The 19,186-nt window shown below is 38.8% G+C and overlaps 1 protein-coding gene across 4 annotated transcripts in view; it reads right to left on the bottom strand.

The window, feature by feature from the left end:
• HTT (huntingtin) overlaps positions 1-19,186 on the bottom strand; it is a 4,811,037-nt gene that overhangs the window by 1,432,797 nt on the left and 3,359,054 nt on the right. For all 4 annotated transcript variants that reach the window (XM_044062924.1, XM_044062926.1, XM_044062925.1 and 1 more), the window contains one exon: positions 621-697. In XM_044062924.1, the coding sequence (XP_043918859.1) occupies positions 621-697 (77 nt within the window). The remainder of the gene's footprint in view (positions 1-620; positions 698-19,186) is intronic.

The raw sequence follows: 19,186 nt of genomic DNA, 5'->3' as shown, positions 1-19,186 counted from the left end.
TTCTCTAACTTCCAACATATATATAAGAATATTCTACTTTAGAAGGCTTTGTACAACACACAGTTTATAGGACTATGCAATCTACACTTCAGAAAGTTAGTGAGTGCCCTACGCCTACAGTTACAGCTCTACTGCTCTGAATATTTACGTTTACATTTGTTTACCACAGCAGGGCCCTGACCCACATTTACCTTTTCAGATATGACAGCAGCATTTAAGTGACTCACTCAGAGTCACATCGTCAACAAACAGATGATGTATGTGGTATTCAAAATTTAGACTGCAGGAAACAGCTTAACAGCTTAAAGCCCAAATATTCTGCACTGCCAAGCATCTACATTTTCAAATATGCCAGATATCAAAAACTTGGTAAGTGAATGGTGGATTATAGTAATGTGGAACACTGTAGACAGAATCATTTCTCTGAGATTTTTCTATCAGCAACACTTGCAGTAAACCACTGGGAAACATAGCTGTTGTACACATTACTTTGCAAAATAACAATACTGTACTATGTCTGTTTTTTTTTTGTTTTGTTTTTTTTTTGTGTTTACTAAATGTGCCCAAGTATGCATTTATATCAAAGATGCACTAAAAAATCCATGATTCAAAGCAGTTACCTTTGCGCCAGTCCATTATTCTGCAGGTATTGCTGTATTCTGTCCACTTCTTCGGGTGGTAACTGTGCAGTGCTGTTCTGTTAAAAATGGAAACAAACAGTACGTGTTACCCATTTCAACTAGTTTAAAACCCAAAGAAAAATGCCAACTTTCACTCAGACCTACAATATTTAACAATAAAACTCTAAATGCATTCAATGAGGTAACAATATTCTTTAGATTTTAATAAGGTCTACAGACTCTCCCTTCACTTTCTGTAAACATTATTTATTGTTTAAAAAGAGCTTTACAGTCTAATATTTTTTTTCTCTTTCTAACAAACATATATGAACATTCTACTTCCGAGGGCTTAGTGCAACAAATAGTTTATAGAAATATGCATTGACTCCTGTTATTTATCTTTTGTAATACAAGAGCTACACAAAACAAAGAATGTAATGTAATTCAAATTTCTGTGATAACCATCCTTTCATCTGAAACTGGAGGTGTTGCACTCGCATCAGTAAGAAAGAGTGATGTAACAATTATTCATAAAAGCAACTCCAAATAATGTACTGGTCCCAAATGGGGCCTAATCAATTGCATCAAAACATGCCAAACAAGTCACAGCTAGAATATACAACCTACAGCCTTCTTCCATCAAATTACTCCAATCCTCACCAACACAACACCCTGTCTGCAGTCTAGCAAAATAATAAAAGGAGTCATCAACATACACTACCTTAGGGTCATTAAAATTTTCTCTCAACATACTATCACTCTCCAGGAGCCTGATACAACTATTAAAAAAAGAACTAGATTCATCAGTGCATCAAAACTCAAAGCCATATGTAGTAATGGCAAATGTCCCTGAAAAATGTTATTTAGTAGCAGTTCTCCCCAACTAACCTAGTTGGTCTCAAAGTGACCAAACTCCCACCTAATATTACCTGTGAATTACACAGATGAAAAATATGAGAAAAATCTGAAAAAAGAACTAGAGCTAATTTACTGGACCCATTTTATGTTCGAACTCATGCCCAAATCGGACTCCCAAATTTTTCTTTAAAAGCTGAAATCCTTTTTAAAACAAGTTCATTCAAGACAGATTGGGCCACTTCCATTCGATATTTACAAGCTGACATTAAGAACCTGTGGGTGATCAGGTTTACAGACAACTGTAAACTTGGAGCTGTCATAAGCTCTCCAGCTGACTTCCAGACAATCCAAGATGACCTATCATGTCTGAACAAGTGGTTCTGAAACCATGGCATTAAGCTAAATACCAAGAAATTAGTAATGCATCCTTTAGCAAACGAGCACCCAAGTACTGGGGACCAAGACACTTTCATTCACAGTGAACTATTTTTGATCAACATGTATCCACTATTGTTGGGAAATCCTTTTATCTAAGCAGACTGATTGCCAGAGGTATATCTTCTAGATGAAGAAAGTTATCACTCTTCCCTCATCAGACCCATAAGAGAATAGAATATCCGTTTTACTATGTACCTGACTAAACATGAACAAACTCAAACGGCCACAGCATTTTCTCACAAAGAAAATTAAGGACACATTTTTTTTTTGTGCTACACAGATTGTATCAAAGCCCTGCTTTTGTTCTCTGTTCCCACCTCACCTACAAAGCCTTGAAGGATCCAGTCCTGTATGACCTCCTACTATGGTTGCTACTTGTCCATTTTTTTTCTGGATTATCCAGAAATTGGGCTCCTTGTCTGTTTCTCTGGTTTCTGAACTCTGTAGTCTGTTTTTTTTTTTTTTTGAGAAGCATTTATTCATTAGCGGTTTCCTTTCCCGGGGCAAATAATGTGTGTGTGTGACATCAATGTATCACCAAACAAAGAAAATTGCTGTTCTTCCTACTCTCACCCACATGCACTGCTGATTGGAAGATGGGCCTGTTAGCTTGAAATCCTGAATGACAGTCATCTAGAGGTAAGCAATGCAGAGAAGCCAAGCCCATGAAAATTAACAGGAAATGCAAGGGACTGGCTAGGCAAAACCACTTTCATCCTAGTCAGCAATGTTGTGTTGAGGATTATTTTATGCAGCTCCAAACTGCAGACTGGACTAGAATGTAGCACATAATTTTTGTTTTTAATTAAATCCTGGCAGGGAACCAAACATAATGAACAGCAGGTCTGAATATGAAAGACTAATGTGAGATGTCCTCTTTCTCATCTTACCTGCTCCTGATTTGGCAGAATTTCCTTGATTTTTATTTGCATCATATTTTTGTTGTGTTCCTTGAAAAGTATATAATTTTTTCCTGGTACATCATTGATGACTGCAATGACTAAAAATGACAAACTTTTGAGTTTCAGGCTTTCATTCCTTTCAGAAAATGGTTATGCAAAAGGTGTTATTCCAGTAACTTTATAAAAATTAATATACTGTTTTCTTGATTTTGCCCGCTCCCTGGTTTTTTTCTTGGTTATCCTTGATTATTGTGCTACGGTCAGAGTGGTTTATGGTTGCAAATTGTTTCATGGGTAGCACAAAGCTAAAATTACCGGGTTTATTTTTATTACTGTCAAATATCTGACAGGTAAGCAGTCAACAAAAGTGGTTACAAATGTGGGGGGATGGGGAGCTTTATGAAGATGAAAAATACTGACCCTGTTTTTTGCTAGTTTAATGGTTTATTCTGTATCGTGTTTATTATTTTTTATCACAATCAGATGTCTTGAGATGTATGCAGTCAATAATGTGGCTATAACTGCGGAATGGGGGATCGATCTGTGTATGCCCTTAACTGACCCTTTTATTTCCTCAATTTAAGCAGTCATTAATCTGGCTTTGCAAGACTGGTGTGCATTTGTGTAAAGCAAGTTGGAAAGCTTTGTGACCACTTTATTTTATAATATTCAAGCATTTTGAAGGGCATGAATGTGGCGGCACAGGTCCTACTTCACGACTGAAAACTCAAGATACTAATTTCATTTGACTGAGGCCACAACACCTAATTTTCAAGTGTCTACTTTATATCGACGAAAGATCAGCAACTCGATACTTATTTTTTTGCCTTGCAGTATAGTGAATATTTGCCCTTTCCTCACTGTACTGCGATCTCAGAGCTGGAATATATATTTAGTGGGGGGGGGGGGGGTGAGGGGCAATAGCGATTTAGAGTTGCTGAATTTACGCTCATGTGAGCGTTCAGAATTTTGATCTTTTGTCTATTTAATAAAGATCCATTTTTAAAATACTGAAAACTCATTTGACTGAGTCTCATTCTACTGAAAGCTTACAATGCTGAATTTCAAAATACTGAATTTTAAGTCACAGACGTGGTGTGTGCTTCCCTTCACCTGTGACTTGCTTATGATAAAAAAAAAATTACTGTAACTTGAAGTGACAAATGTCAGAATACCAACAGCAGTGTAGAAAGTAGTGTTTCTAGATATGGGTATGTCACTTTACATTTTTATAGGAAATAACTAAAGTAATATGGTGGACGTGTTATACGCTCCCAGCAGTAGTGGCAGTGTGTACAGTACTGTAAGGTAAGTAAAAGGTATATGCCCTTTTCCCACTGTAGTGCGATCCTTAAGTTAGTATGTATAGTTTTTTTGGGGGGGGCACAGCCCCCCCCACCTAGTTTGCTTTTCTATTGTCCGTTTTTTGTTAAGAGGGTAAGTAAGCAGTTTTTAAATTTTGGAAAGAGTTAGTCATTGTTGTAAGTGTGCATGTCTATGTAAGCTTTCAGTATAATAAGACTCAGCCAAATATGTTTTCAGTATTTTGAAAATTAGGTTTTGTAGTCTCACTCAAATGAAATTCAGTATTTTGAGTTTTCAGTCATGTGAAGTAGATCCAGCAGGGTTGGCCACCCAGCAGTATGTATTTGGCTCTAGATGATGGTCATTACTAATGTGACAACTAGAACCCATGTACAAAACAGGAAAACTGGAGTTGGTGTTAATACCACATTAATGGGTACTGAAGCTGTTTGTGGAGAAAAGTGACTTAGCCCTGCTGTTGTTTGAGCAGTAAAAACAAAAATAAGAGCACAATGACCTACTAATAAAACTTAAGCAAAGCAGATTCTCAGATGAGATATACATGTGATTCAAAAACTACTTTAACAGTACTTTTTTTCAAATTCCAAAGGAAACTCAACACAAAACCTGAATATTACCAAAGTGGGAGTACCCAAGTTTCAGGTACTTGGAACCCCTCATATTCTCACTATTTATTAATATCATTCCACTGGATTGCTCAAACATAAAATGTTTAATGACTGCTGATGATGCAAGTCATCACTAGAACAGCTACTTCCACATAAAACATCAACTTTGTGTTACAAAAAGTCACTGAAGACCTCTGGAACTGGCTCCATGATAAAAAAGCTTTAAAACAATAACACAGCAAATGCTATGTTTTTGGTACAAATAAAAGGTCCTCCACAACACAGTTCCCTCTATATTCCATGCCCCTGACTTAAATCAACAAAGTTAACTTGGTTTGTTACTGTGTTAAACTCTGTTATTCCTCTCACATGTGAAGCAATAACCCCAGCAAGTTCTTACACAACTTAAAGCAGTCAACAATATCTCATTCCTTAACTAAGGAAGCTAGGCTTGCTGCAGCCATACGTGTTTTACTCCCTATGCAATAAAAAAAAAAAAAACTGCCCATCATTATATTACAATCAATCCAAAACTGAGACATTCTTCAAAAGACTGATAATAACATTCCAAGCTTAATTCAATGAAACCCCTATAATAAACAACACAGTCACACACACTACTCCAAAACTCATCTGGCTACCAGTAAAAAGTAGAGTTTGCTACCTTATTCATGAACAAATTCAAGAAGATCAATGCCCCCCCCCCCCAAATAATTTGCTATATTTCAGAATTTTAGAAATTGTCAGTGTAATCCATGTTCCTTAAATTCTAATCTGCTGGTTAGAACATCTTCACTCTAGCAACAGAGAGGAATGGACAAGAGTTTGACACAATAACAAGCCAAGGCATTTTTTTCCCAATTATTCATATATTACATCCAAAGTTTGGTTTCCTTTAACTCCACTCTTTCCTCTCTCATTACACTACCTGCCCTTTACCATCCTAGAAACCATCAACATTGCTCCATCTTCCAACTCTAAATTGTTATCTTTCCACTTGTACCAAATAACTCTGCAAACTGCTCCAACAGTTTTCCCTTTAATAATGCCTCAGTGCTCTCTGGTCTCTTCCTAATTATAACCTTTTCCATTCTCATTAATACCCCCATATGCTTCTGTTTCCTTACACACTAAGTATCTTACACTATGTTCTAAATAGTCTTTCACCATTCTCCTGGAAACATTCATTGTCCTAAGTCGTCAATTCTGTCACATTGTGTTGTATTATACTTTCTGCATTTTTCTGATTTTTCTTTTCTTTTTGTTACAATGTGCAATTTTGTAGACCCTTTCTCCCCAGGCATCCTCTGAAAAGGGATCTTGCACATCTCAGTCAATCCTGATAATGAAACACAAAGGAAATTTAAGATATCCGGCTTTTCCCAGTTAGGGGTCAACACAGTGGAACTCCGGTCCGCTCATGATTGGCAATGATTTCTTTTTTTTTTTTTTACGATAATGAGTTGCCAGCTCAACGCCCAACCTTCCACGAAGGCACGCCCATTCACGCTCGCACCTACCTGCATGTCTTTAACGTCACTCGACCATGGGGAGGACATGCAGACTTCACACAGAAGGTGCTCCAGCCGGGAATCTAACAGGAGAACCTCTTGCTGTGAGGCAACAACGCTAACCACTGCACCACCGCGGCTCTACAAATAAATAAGGAAATAAGTAAGTAAATTCATAAAGTTAGACACAGCTGACTGCAACTTAACACATCAAGAAATCAGGCACGTCTAATCTGACCTTCCAAAAAACATTAAACATTTATATCAGATCAAATCATCAATGCTGCAGATTTGACACACATGGCTAATATCAGCTATCTTTATTCTAATTTCCCAACATCTGTTTACCTTGCATACAAATACTTTAAAATGAATACACAACTAAGAACGATACAACTTGTATAAACAAATAATACTTTGCAAATTCCACTTGTTTCCTTTTTCATCAGACAACAACCCAGCTGATACTATTCAGTGGCTGATTTACTGAGGGGGCTAGAGGAGCTAAATCACCCCCATTAGCACTTATCTCTCAATCGTACCACTTTGGCAGTACACTTTACTTTTTTAGCCTTCCGCTCCTCAAACATGATTGAACTCTTAAAATCAGCTGATCCTGACAGTCCATTTGTGTTCTAAGGAATCATGCTGACAAGGCTTAGGTGGCAGTTACAGGCAGTGCAGGGAAAAGTATTAAAGTCCTTCTTAGAAGAAAAATCTATTTGCAGCTGTGTGTTAACTGCTGAAACTGAATATTCTGAGTGTGCTTACACTGTACATGGGAGATCAGTCTGTAGAGCAATATACAGTGGATATAAAAAGTGTACACACCCTGTTAAAATGCCAGGTTTTTGTGATATAAAAAAATGAGACCACAATAAATCATTTCAAAACTTTTCCCACCTTTAATGTGACCTATAACCTGTACAATTCAATTGAAAAACAAATCTGTTAGGGTAAAAAAAATAAAAAACATACAATAAGATGAGTTGCATAAGTGTGCACACCCTTAAACTAATACTTGGTGAAGCACCTTTTGATTTAATTATAGCATTCAGTCTTCTTGGGTACACAACTGCTAGCAATTAATGAGACTCTGATTAATCCCAAATAAAGTTCAGCTATCCTAGTAGGATTTTCCTGACATTTACTCAGTTGTCTGCTACAGCAAAAGCCATGGTTCGCACACAGCTTACAAAGTATCAAAGGGATTTCATTGTTGAAAGGTATCAGTCAGGAGCAGGGTACAAAAAAATGTCCACAGCATTGGATATACCATGGAACACAGTGAAGAGTCGCATCAAAACATAGAGAAAACATGGGACAACAGTGACATTGCAAAGAACTGGACGTCCCTCCAAAATTGATGAAAATACAAGACGAAAAATGGTCAGGGAGGCTGGCAAGAGACCTACAGCAACACTGAAAGAGCTGTAGGAATTTCTGGCAAGTACTGGTTGTGTACTACATATGACAACATTCTCCATATGTCTGGACTATGGGGTAGGGCTGCAAGACGGAAGCCTTTTCTTACACAGAAAAACACCCAAGCCCAGTTAAATTTGCAAAACAATATATCAAGTCTTCCAAAAGCATGTGGGAAAATGTATTATGGTCTGATGAGACCAAAGGTTCAACTTTTTGGCCACAATTCCAAAATGTAGGTTTGGTACAAAAACAGCATTTCGCATCACCAAAAGAACACTATCCCCATGGCGAAGGATGGTGGTGGCAGTATCATGCTTCACCAGCATGACGATGAAGAGGAATTTCACCTTTCAACATGACAATAACCCCAAGTATACATCCAAATCAACAAAAGGATGGCTTCAACAGAAGAAAAAAAGTTTTGGAACGGCCCAGACAGAGCACAGATGCAAAGTGTGCACACCCTTAAACTAATACTTTGTTGAAGCACCTTTTGAATTAATTACACCATTCAATCTTCTTGGGTAGGAGTCTATCAGCATGGCACATCTTGACTTGGCAATATTTGCCCACTCATCCTTGCAAAAGCGCTCCAAATCTGTCAGATTCTGAGAGCATCTCTTGTGCACAGCTCTCTTCTGGTGACCCCCACAGATTTTCGATTGAATTTAGATCTTCATCTTCAGCTTTCTAGCATACACCTGAAGGTTTTGGGCCAAAAGTGACTAGTATTTGGAACTGTTTATAACTCCCTCCATCTTGACTAAAGCCCCAGTTCCAGCTGAAGAAAAAACAACCCAAAAGCATGACACTGTCTCTCTGCCTAGGTCTCGGGTTTTTGGACCCTCTAGCCCAGTTTTTGAGAAACAGTCATTCATTAGCACTTCTGTGTTTCCTTTCCAGGGTCAGTAATCTGAGTGTACATCATTAATGCATCACCACATGCCAAAAACTGCGGTCTTGCTTACTCTCATGCTCCTCCATTGCTGATTGCAAGACAAGCCTGCTATTCAGCTTGAAACAGACATCCAGAGGTAAGCAATGTCAAAAAGTTGAGCCCACAAAAATTAAACAGGAAATGTAAGGGCTTGGCTTGATGACTGACTCAATTTGGAGACAAAACCACTTTCATCCCAGTTAACAATGATGGGTTGAGGATTATTTTATGTAGCTCCAAACTACTGACTGGACTGGAATGTAGAAAGCAATTTTTTTATTAAATCCTGGCAGGGAACCAGATATAATGAACAGCAGGTTTTAATTTTAAGAACTAATGTGAGATATCCCCTGATTTTGCAGAATTTCCTTGATTTTTACTTGCTACGTCAAAAACTGAGGAAGTCAGTGCCAAGCGTGGATTAAAAGTTTTGGGTATTTGATCAGAAATAAAACTTGAATAATTCCATTGCTGATGGTGTACAAATGTTTAACTTCACAAAAAGATTAAATAGAAAATAAAAATAAAAGACCAGCAGTTTGCTCCGTTTCAGGCGAAGGTAAACATTTTTATTGTTAATTTCAAGTTGCAAAGCATGGCAGATGAGCACTGTCTAGATAAAATATTACAAGTTAAATTGTTTTTTTATTTATACACTTGAAATAGTCAGAAAACGAAGAACTAAAAATTAGAGACTTCTAAATAGTGAACTTCTACTGGTTTGGATTAGGGGTGATTGTTTTGTTATTGGGCAAAGCCACCGTCTCTGATCCAACAGGACAGACAAAGAGCGGCATCAGGATACGTTTGCAAATATTCGATTTAGAATTAGGGGAAACTTTTCACTTGTGATAGGGTGGAGGGTGGATGCTTGCAGCCAATGAGGGACCTCTGGGAACTAGAAGGGGTGTGTCCGGCTTGAAAAATGGTGGTTTGCAACTGGCAGGGCATGAGTGGTCAATGGGGAATCTAGCTTATATATGTGTGTGTGTGTGTGTGTGTGTGTGTGTGTGTGTGTGTGTGTGTGTAGGGTCTATTAGGCTTCCACTAAGCTCATTGGGAAAACATGACAGCTAGTGATTGGGTTGGGACAGCCAATGATTAGGGTAATGATGTGTGCTGGGGGTGGGGGTTATTCTGACAACAGAATCTGGTGGTGATGTCAGAATAACATCAGCAGAGAAGGGGATGGTCAAGAGAACAATTAGCAGTCGGCAGGAAAATTCCATTTGTCCTTATGATTGGATAGTTGGGATTCAGGCGGAGTTTGGGGATGTAGTCATTAATTTGGCTGAGGCTGACTGGTTAATAAGGCCTTCTTCACATATGTCTGCAATCTCAAAGGAAGCACCCAGATCTGCTCAGAACTGGGGACACCACATACAAAAATGTTGTACATATAGCCAACCTGCTGGCAGACAGGTTCAGTGACAACTTCACTCCCCTGTCCCCCCCCATCAGTAAAACAAGGCATCCTCAGTACCTGCCTCCCCTTATCTCTAAGAGCAAGTCACCACTGCCCTCTTTAAGGCAGAAAATACAGCTTCCATGGGACCCAATTACTTCCCAGGCTGCATCCTACATGAACTCAGGCAGGAACTTGCAGCACCATTAGACACCCTATTCAACCAAAGCCTGAGGACCGGCTTCATCCCAGCTGAGCGGAGGACAGCTACTGTCATCCTTTGTACAAAAGTGGAGCGTCCACTGATCCTGGAAATTATAGACCCATCAGCCTAACTAGCCTGATCTGCAAGGCCATGGAGTGGATTATCATGGACCTCATTAACAAGAACATTGGCAACCTCCAGACACTTGATCCCACACAGTTTGGCTTTATCAAGGGGAGGTCATGCCTGTTAAATTTGGTCGACTTCTTTGAGACAAATCACCAAGGCCACAGACAAGGGGAAGATAGAGCACATCGCCTACCTTGACCTGGCGAAAGCCTTTGATACTATTCCCTACTCAGGTATAATAGATAAACTCTCTCAACTAGGCATCAATCCATATGTTACCAGATGGGTAGCAAACTGGCGCACTGACAGAACCCACATACACAAAACAGGGGAAGTCACCTCAAGTAGTAGATCCATAACAAACGGTGTACCCCAGGGATCAGTCTTGGGGCCTCTGCTGTTTGGGGTATACCTCTCGGAGGTGCAGACCAAATCTAGTGGGCTATGGCTGACCAAGTTTGCAGATAACTGCAAGCTGTGTGCTGTCATCAATTCCCGTAGTGATGTGGACATCCTCCAAGAGGGTCTCACCCAAACAAATGACTAGTGCCAGAAACATGGCCTGAAACAAAGCCACAAAATGCATAATCATCCCTTTTGGGGAGAGCAACGTCCCCATAAATTATCACATTGATAATAAGATACTAAGCATACAATCAGTTGTGACCGACTTGGGCACCAAGGTTGATAGCAAGCTGACTTTTGACCACCATACTGCCTACATTGTACAGAAAGCTTTCTACATGGCCCACCTCATTAGTAAGGGTATCTCATCCAGGGACAAGGTGGTCATAACATCCCTGTATTCTTCCCCTTATAAGACCCATTACTGAGTACAATGCCCCTTTCGGCATGTACCTCACAAAGCATATGCAGCAGCTGGAGAGAACACAGAGGTTCCACACCCGATGAATACAGGGCTTCAGACATCTACCCTACACAGATAGGTTAAAAGTCCTATCCCTCTACCTCTACTCAGTCTCCTGCAGTCACCTCAGAGGTGACCTCTGTCTGGCATACAAAGCAATCTCAGATCCTGCCCTGATGGGACTGCTGCATATCCCAAGTCAAGCTCCACTCGACTAACCTGCATGCGTGACCTCAACCTGGTTTGTGATATCAACAGGACTTGTTGGCGGGACAGATTTGTGTCCCAAAGACTCCTTTTGTGGAATAGACTCCGTCTCCACATAAAGCAGAGTACCTCATTAAACTTTTTAAGCACAACCTGGATAACTGGATGGGGAACAGAAAATACACACAACAAACAGAGCCAGCACCAGACAAGACACATTCATGGAATCTTTATTGTAGACTACAATAAAGATTCCATGAATGTATCTGGTCTGGTGCTGGCTCTGTTTGCTGTTTGGATTCATATTCTGCTGTTGCACCTGCCGTACTTGCAAGCTACTGCTTTGAACAGAAAATACACCCCTGGGATTCTACCTGTGTCCCTGCTGGACAGTGGCAGAGGGTGCTGACTTGCTGGAACATGGGCTAAATTCTTGGCTAGTCTTGTAAGGGCCTCAGGGCCAATAGCCCAGTAATTTCCTATGAAGTTACATGCATTGGTAACATATCTAAATACAATTGTAGTTTCTTTTTATAAGACCTGTTGATTCTACTACAATTGGAACTGTCTGGGTATCTTTCTTCCACATTCTCTTGTTTCTGCCTGCAAATCCTGATATTTTATGACTGTCTCTCTCTCTCTCTCTGTATGCAAGAAACTAGTCACTGGGTGTGCTGATTTCAATGATCAATGCTACTTTTGTCTTCTTTTAATTGACCACTATATCTGGTTTTCTAGCATCTATCTTTTCAACTTTTAGTAATCAGTGATCACATGTAATGCAGACTTCATCATTTTCTATGATACTTTGTGGCTCAAGTTTCCAGTGTTTTTCAGCTACTTCAATATCATAATGTTTGTACAATCCCCAGTGCAACAGTCTTGCCACATTACTATGCCTTTCAGTATACAGTCATTCTGCCATTAGTATGTCACAACCAGCAACCAGATGTGCAACCATTTCCAATTCTATTTTAAAAAACCTACATTTGTCCGTTTCTCCCACATGTTCAATGGACTTTGTAAACTAACGTGCAAGTAACACACTATTTTGTGTCGCCAATATTAACTTTTCATCTCTTGGTTTGAATTCGCCTCTCTTTAACCATTCCTGCGTTTGTTCCTGATCAACTTGAGGTTCTTCCAGAAGTTTTCTATACTTGCAACTACATTTATGCATTTCCACATTTTTTGCCTTCTAATCTGGTCCTTCACTTTATATTCTTTCTTTTGTTTTTTGGCACATTCAGTTTCTGCCTCATTTTTATCTGCTTGTGGTTTGATTTCCATTTCTGCTTGACGTTGATATGCTAGACTAAGCAGGGAAGTCATTTCAGATTTATTCTTCTCATGCTTCAAAACTTTTCTTGGGTCTTGGGATGTCAGCAGATATGTGTGGAGTCCTGCAATTGAAGATCTATACATGTAATCAATTTCGAAAGGGGGAATACATAATCTTGGTATGCTCTGATTTTTATAAATCATTTGGTGAGCATGAATCATCCTTCTTGTTTTCTATCCAATCTATCCAACACATTCTAGGGCCAGTCAGTCACTCCAAAACTGTAAGTTAGGACAGGAAGAGCAAATTGTTTTATAGCTTGGATGTTGTTCCTAGATGTAAATGCTGTTTTCAGGATTAATTTAAGCCTTCTAAAGTATTCCTTACTAAGTTTTACTCGCATTTGTTCATGTTTTATTGCTGATCCTTCATCAGTTCCCAAATATTTATACACTCCCTCTTGCTCATGTTCTTTTATATCACATTCTTGTCCCAAACAGATGTTTTCTTGGTACTGCAGTTTTCTTGCTTTAAAGGTTGCTTTTGCACATTTACCAAGACCAAATGACATATCATCTGAAAAAGTTTTGACAACTTGCAGTTGTGCTTTCAGTTCCGCATCTGATGAGATATACAGTTTTAAATCATTGACAAAGGAAAGATGAGAAGTCTTTACACTTTGTTGTTTTCTAGCAGCCAAATTATAGCCATGGCCTAAGCTATTAAGTAGACACTTTAATGGGTTAAGTGCATGGTAGAATAGCAGCAGTGACAGTCACCCTGGAATATCCCCCTTTGAATTGTTATCCCTGGAATAATAATTTGTCCTTTATCATGGGTTAATTGCAAAGTGGTCTGCCACTGTTTCATGGTCACTGTAACATAGTCGATCAGTGTATCTTACACATTTTTAAGCATTCTTTTATCCATGAATGTGGGATACTATCAAATGCTTTTTTGCAGTTAATCCATGCCATACTTAAATTCTTCCCCTTTTTACAGTTCTCCACTATGACTTTAACAATAAATGATCCTTTGTTCCATGTGACTTTGTTTTATTGCCTTTTGTTCTATTGGCATAATTGAGTTTTCTTCTAAATGACTATAATTTTTTAGGGTAGCTTGCAAGTTCACTCTTAAATAAGAGCATTGTTGTTAGCCAGTTTGGTGTCTGTTCAGGGTGCGTATATAAATAGTTCTTAGTCATGGCAAAATCTTCGTGCAAAGATGTTAATAGTTTTAACCAGAAGTTAGGTACTGCATCTGGGTCTGGAGTTTTCCCATTAGAGGTTTTTCTTAACTTTGTTTCAATATCTCTGCCTGTTACTTCATCCCATTTCATATCCTGTACCTTCAAACTTCTTATTCTTTCTTTTACTTTGTCTATCCATTTAGAATATTTATGTTCCACTGGATCTTTCTCTAAAATGTATCTATTTCTTCTTTTTTTTTGGTGGTCTTTCAATTCCTTTTAACCTTGTTTCCCAATTCTTTATAAAACTTTTTTGGGTCATCAATAAACTGCTTATTTTGCATTTTCCTTTACATTCATCTGTGAATCTTCTAAGTTTTTCCGCCGTGCTGAGATTTTTAGTTTATTTGCAATAGAGCATGATAGATCCTGATCTGTTCTAATACTGCGCATTGCTTTTATCACATCTTTCTAAATATTTTTGTTGATCTGTTCCCTCTTCTGTACTCTTCTAACAGTGACACTTCTTGTCTTAATTGCTTTACAGTTTTCTCTATTTGATACTTCCATGATGGTATTCGATTTCTCCCCTTCCTTTCCCTTACTACCCTGTGTTCTTGTGGTAGAACTTTATCAGTCATTAACTTTGCTGCACAGTAATATGTCCTGTTTACTTCTGTTCTATCGCATGGACCTCTATGGATAGTCTTAAATACTGTGTTCATTTGTTTTATCAAACTTCTGACTTTTTGGTTTTTTACTGACCTTCTGCAGCCCATTTCAATCATTGATCTTAATATGTCTATTAAATCAAGCAACTATTCTCTTAGCTCGTTTTCTTTTAAAGTGAGGGCACATTTTTTGTTTTTCATTTCGTGAGGCCATTCCATAGAAAGTTTTGCTGCATCTTCCTGTGGCACATTCTCTTCAATTTCATCCTGTGCCATCCATTGCTCTGTCATATGGGAACTCACTGGCCTATCACTCCTCAACACTGACTGTGTCACAGTTTCCTGTTCCTTCCCTTGCTGTCCAGCTTCAAGTGAACATTTATACTGGTTTCCTGTGGAAGGCTTCAAAATATCTTATGGCACCTGACCAATTACTTCCCATTCCACTGGTTTCCCCTTAATCTGGAGGTCCACTGCCCTATCCTGTTGTGGTACTTTCTGAATTAGATTTTCCACACTGAATCCTTCACTTCAGAGGTACTCCATAACCTCAGTTTCTATTTCTTTAACTTCTCCATTACTAATCCCCTTTTCTACTTTTCCTTTTTGCCTTCTTATTTTTTGTACTGTAAAGTTTTCCATGTCTGGATTCCTTTGTCAGTATTTCTCTTCAAACATATTTAGTGCTGTTCTTTTTATATTGATTAGCTTTGCTTTATCCTTTGCATAGATATTACACCATATTAAATCTCTCTTTCTTTCTCATGTCCATACTTCTTTTTCCGATGTCTCCTCATCTTCCTGTTTCTCCTTACTTTGGGGACTCGTTCCATCATGCTGTAATGTAACCTGTGTTAGACCTTCTACACCACATCCTTCACTTCGCAGGCACTCCATAACTTAATTTTCTATTTTTTTAACTTCTACTTTACTAATGATATTTTTTTGTTGTGAAATTTTCCATGTCTGGATGCCTTTGTCTGTATTTCTCTTCGAATATCTTTGGAGCTGCCTTCTTTATGTTGATTAATTTGGCTTTCACCTTTGCATAAATATTGCACAATATCAAATCTCTCTCTCTCTCTCCCATGTCCATATTTCTTTTTTATACTTTTCAAAAATATCTAGGTGGTGGTGTTTATATTTTCGCACTTCTTCAGATGCTTCTTTTTCCAAACAGATCAACCTTTCTTGTTCTATATACTGTTTTTCACAAATCTGCTGTATTAATGACTACAAATTTTTATTTCAAGCTTCTGACAGTTTTTCTTGTGGACGTATGTTTCTTTCCTCTAATTTCTCTCAGTCTTTGTTTATATCTTGTGTCTGGAAATTCTGGGCTGTTTGCATAATACTAACAATACATAATTTCTTTCTTACCCGCAATAGCCCAATTTATAGTCTTTATGGCTCTTTGGCCTATCAGTTTTTTGTGATTTTTGTGGACTGCTACTTCCTTCTACAAAAGGGGGGCCATCCTCCCCTTGGGCCTGGCCCCATTGTAGGGATATTACCGTAATTTGAGAACTCTATACTGTCATTTCTTCCAGTCCTGGCACCATTGCACCTACCAGGATTGGGCAATTTTTTATCCTGGGTCTTATGCACCCAGCCATCTTTTTCAAGTTTTGACCTACTTCTATCTATGATAGATGCTATATAAATACAGTCTATATATCAGTATCATCTTGGTGAGATTTTGAGAAAAACAGGGTCCACCTCATGAAGGTACTCACCAAGACTTGAGGATGAATACAGTTTCAGCAATACTACTCTCCTTTGCTTACTGACTTATCTCTCCATTTGGACCCCACCAGTTAGTTGTTATGAATACATTTCCAGATCTGACAGGGTCACTGAACTCATTAAAATTTTAAAAATAAATGAGAGAATACATCTAGAGTCTTGACTCATGCCCCATTTTATAATTGTAAAGTTATTATAAAACTAATACGAACTTAAAAGGCAGAACAACCCCTAGGGAAAAGCGCTAAGTTAATATAGGAAAAAAATCTTTAAAAAATTGCAGTTAGCCCAAGTAACCAAATATACCTGTGTTAACATGAATATGGCGTGGGGCCCACATGAAATGGTAAACAGGGCCATGACCTAAATATACTAAAATCTATTAGGGTGGAAGCTTTAATACAGTCCCACCAACATGGTGACAAAAGTTTAATAATAATTATTGCCCAAGAAGCCTCTAAATCATTAGATAAGCAGGGGCAAGTTTCTGTATTACGGATCAAATGTGTAGAACTATTTACCAGCACTTAAATATAAGAAACTTACCACAATGATAATAAAGAAAGCAACTCAAACAGTAAGCCTAAGACAAAACATAGCAATTATGAAAAAAAGTTGTTAAAACAGGGTGAGACGACCATAAAGTCTTGTATCTTAATCCTGAGATGATCAATGCGAACAATCTTTACAAATACAGATCTTCCAGTTCAATCATATAGGAGCTGCAAAGGTCCTAGATCAATTTAATTACATCACCTGGAGTAATTGTTCAGACTTGGAGTAGTTGTTCAGTTGATTCTTCTGACCAGTGTTTTTGCTGATGCTTCCTCAGATCTGCCTGCTTATGTGCAAGGTCATCAAGTAGAAGAAGTAAATTTGACCCAGGTTTTAAAAGTTTGCATATAGAAAATGGATAAAACATTATATACCTAAATATTACACAAAGCTAGGATGGCTTCATTAAAAGTACAAACAAGAAATTAAATGAAGAGAACCCATGGTGCCAAACTAAAATGATACAAAGGAAAAGAGGAGCCACTCATCCAAAAGTGTCCAAGTAGAGATGATCTTTCAGTTAGTAATAAACATAGTGGTGGATTTTCCTTAAGTTGAGAACACTAGTGATGGAAATTTGGGTGTTGAGGTCGGGGGTGGGGGGGTTATTAGCTTCCAATATAAATTAGTCATTCCAGTTCCTTCATTTCAAGGCAGCCACTGTAGCTGCCTTGTAGGTTCTCAAAAACAAGTTTACCCAAGATGTGGAATTCAAATAAGTCATGACCAGGGTTGTTCAGACTGTATTTGGGTAAAGTGTTTAATTGGTTCTTCTGTTTCACATCAGTGAGGTGCCTGGCAATGTGGGTTTTCAATTTATTAATGTTTTTCCCCAAATAGAAAGAAGTGCATCTGGTACATTGTGCTCAGTAGATTACTCCCCCTCATGGAGCAGCTGCTGTAAACATTGTTTTGGTAAAACCTGTCTGTATTCCAGCAGTGGAATCTGGTTTTATTACCACATAAAACAGCAGTAACTGTGGGGGAGGGGGTCCACAGCTATAGGTACCCGTGGGTTCATCAAGTGCTGTCTCAGTGATCTTCTCCATCCGTTCCAAATAATCCCTTAAATTCTTGTTTCTCCGGATGTTAAAGCTGGGTTTCTTTGGAATGGCTCTGCTGACGGAAGGGTTCTTGTTCAGGATGATCCAGTTGTCCTTTATTGTTTTTATTATTTCACTGCAGTCTGTGGAGTAAGTTACAGTCATGAAGATTTCTCCAACAGTATTCCTGTGTTTTCTTCTGGGCCCGTTTTCCTTTCTGTCTCCAGGGAAGTTTGGGTTGCTCAACTCAGAATCCAAAATGGGGTCCAGGATGTCATTGATAAATATGGTGCTATAACCCTGTGCTAGGAAACCCTTTTCTAGGACTAGCAAGTTTTTTTGTGAAGTTTCTTTGAGACTCTTGTCATCCATATACCCTGGGACTTGATTACATTTTCTTAGTAGTAAGAGGATGCAAGGATTGTGTATGGAGTAACAAGGCTAACCCCCGTAAGTTTCCTGTAAAGGATACTTGAAAGTGTGGTCAGGTCTGTACTTTTAGAAATGTTGAGGTCTAGGAAGACTGCCTTTTACCTGTCATGAGTGTTTGTGAATTTGAGGAAATCGGTTGTTGATTTGTCCACGGTGGTGCAGTGGTAGCGTTGTTGCCTCACAGCAAGAGGTTCTCCTGTTCGATTCTCGGCTGGAGTGCGGGGAGTGTCTTCTGTGTGGAGTCTGCATGCCCTCCCCACGGCTGAGTGGCATTCCGAAAGACATGTGTGAATGGGCATGCCTTCGTTGAAGGTTGGGCGTCTAGTTGGCAATTCGGCGCCGTATAAATCTACTGCCAATCATTAGCAGACCAGAGTTCCGCTGTGGCAAACCCTAACCGGGAAAATCCGAAAGACAAACAACAACAACAATGGTTGATTTGTCCATGTGTTTGTAAAAATTCTTGGGTTCGATTTCTGATCTATTCCAAATGATAAAGATATCATGAATGCATCTGAAACAGCAGCCCGTGTTTGTAGTATGAGGAGTTGTAGACGTGTTCTTTCTCCCATTTTCCTAGGGCTGCGTTAACCAGGCTAGGGGCCCTGCGCCCATGGCTATTCCTCTCTTTTTCTGGTAGAATAATTTAGTGTTAAAACAGAAGTAGTTTTGTTCTCAAGTAGAATTTTTAGCATCCCGGAAATGGTTTCCATTTTGATACTTAAGCCCACTGAGTGAAACCTGATGGATTCAGCCACTACCTTAATGCAGTAACCATGTGGAAGCACTGCTTAGTGTGCTTCCACTTTGATGGCGACTAAAA

This window comes from Protopterus annectens, chromosome 2.part1, assembly GCF_019279795.1.
Source record: "Protopterus annectens isolate FY-2018-M chromosome 2.part1, PAN1.0, whole genome shotgun sequence".
In the NCBI taxonomy this organism is placed as follows: Eukaryota; Metazoa; Chordata; order Ceratodontiformes; family Protopteridae; genus Protopterus; species Protopterus annectens.
Note: the sequence above shows the minus strand (reverse complement) of the source record. Positions and strands in the feature narration are given on the sequence as shown.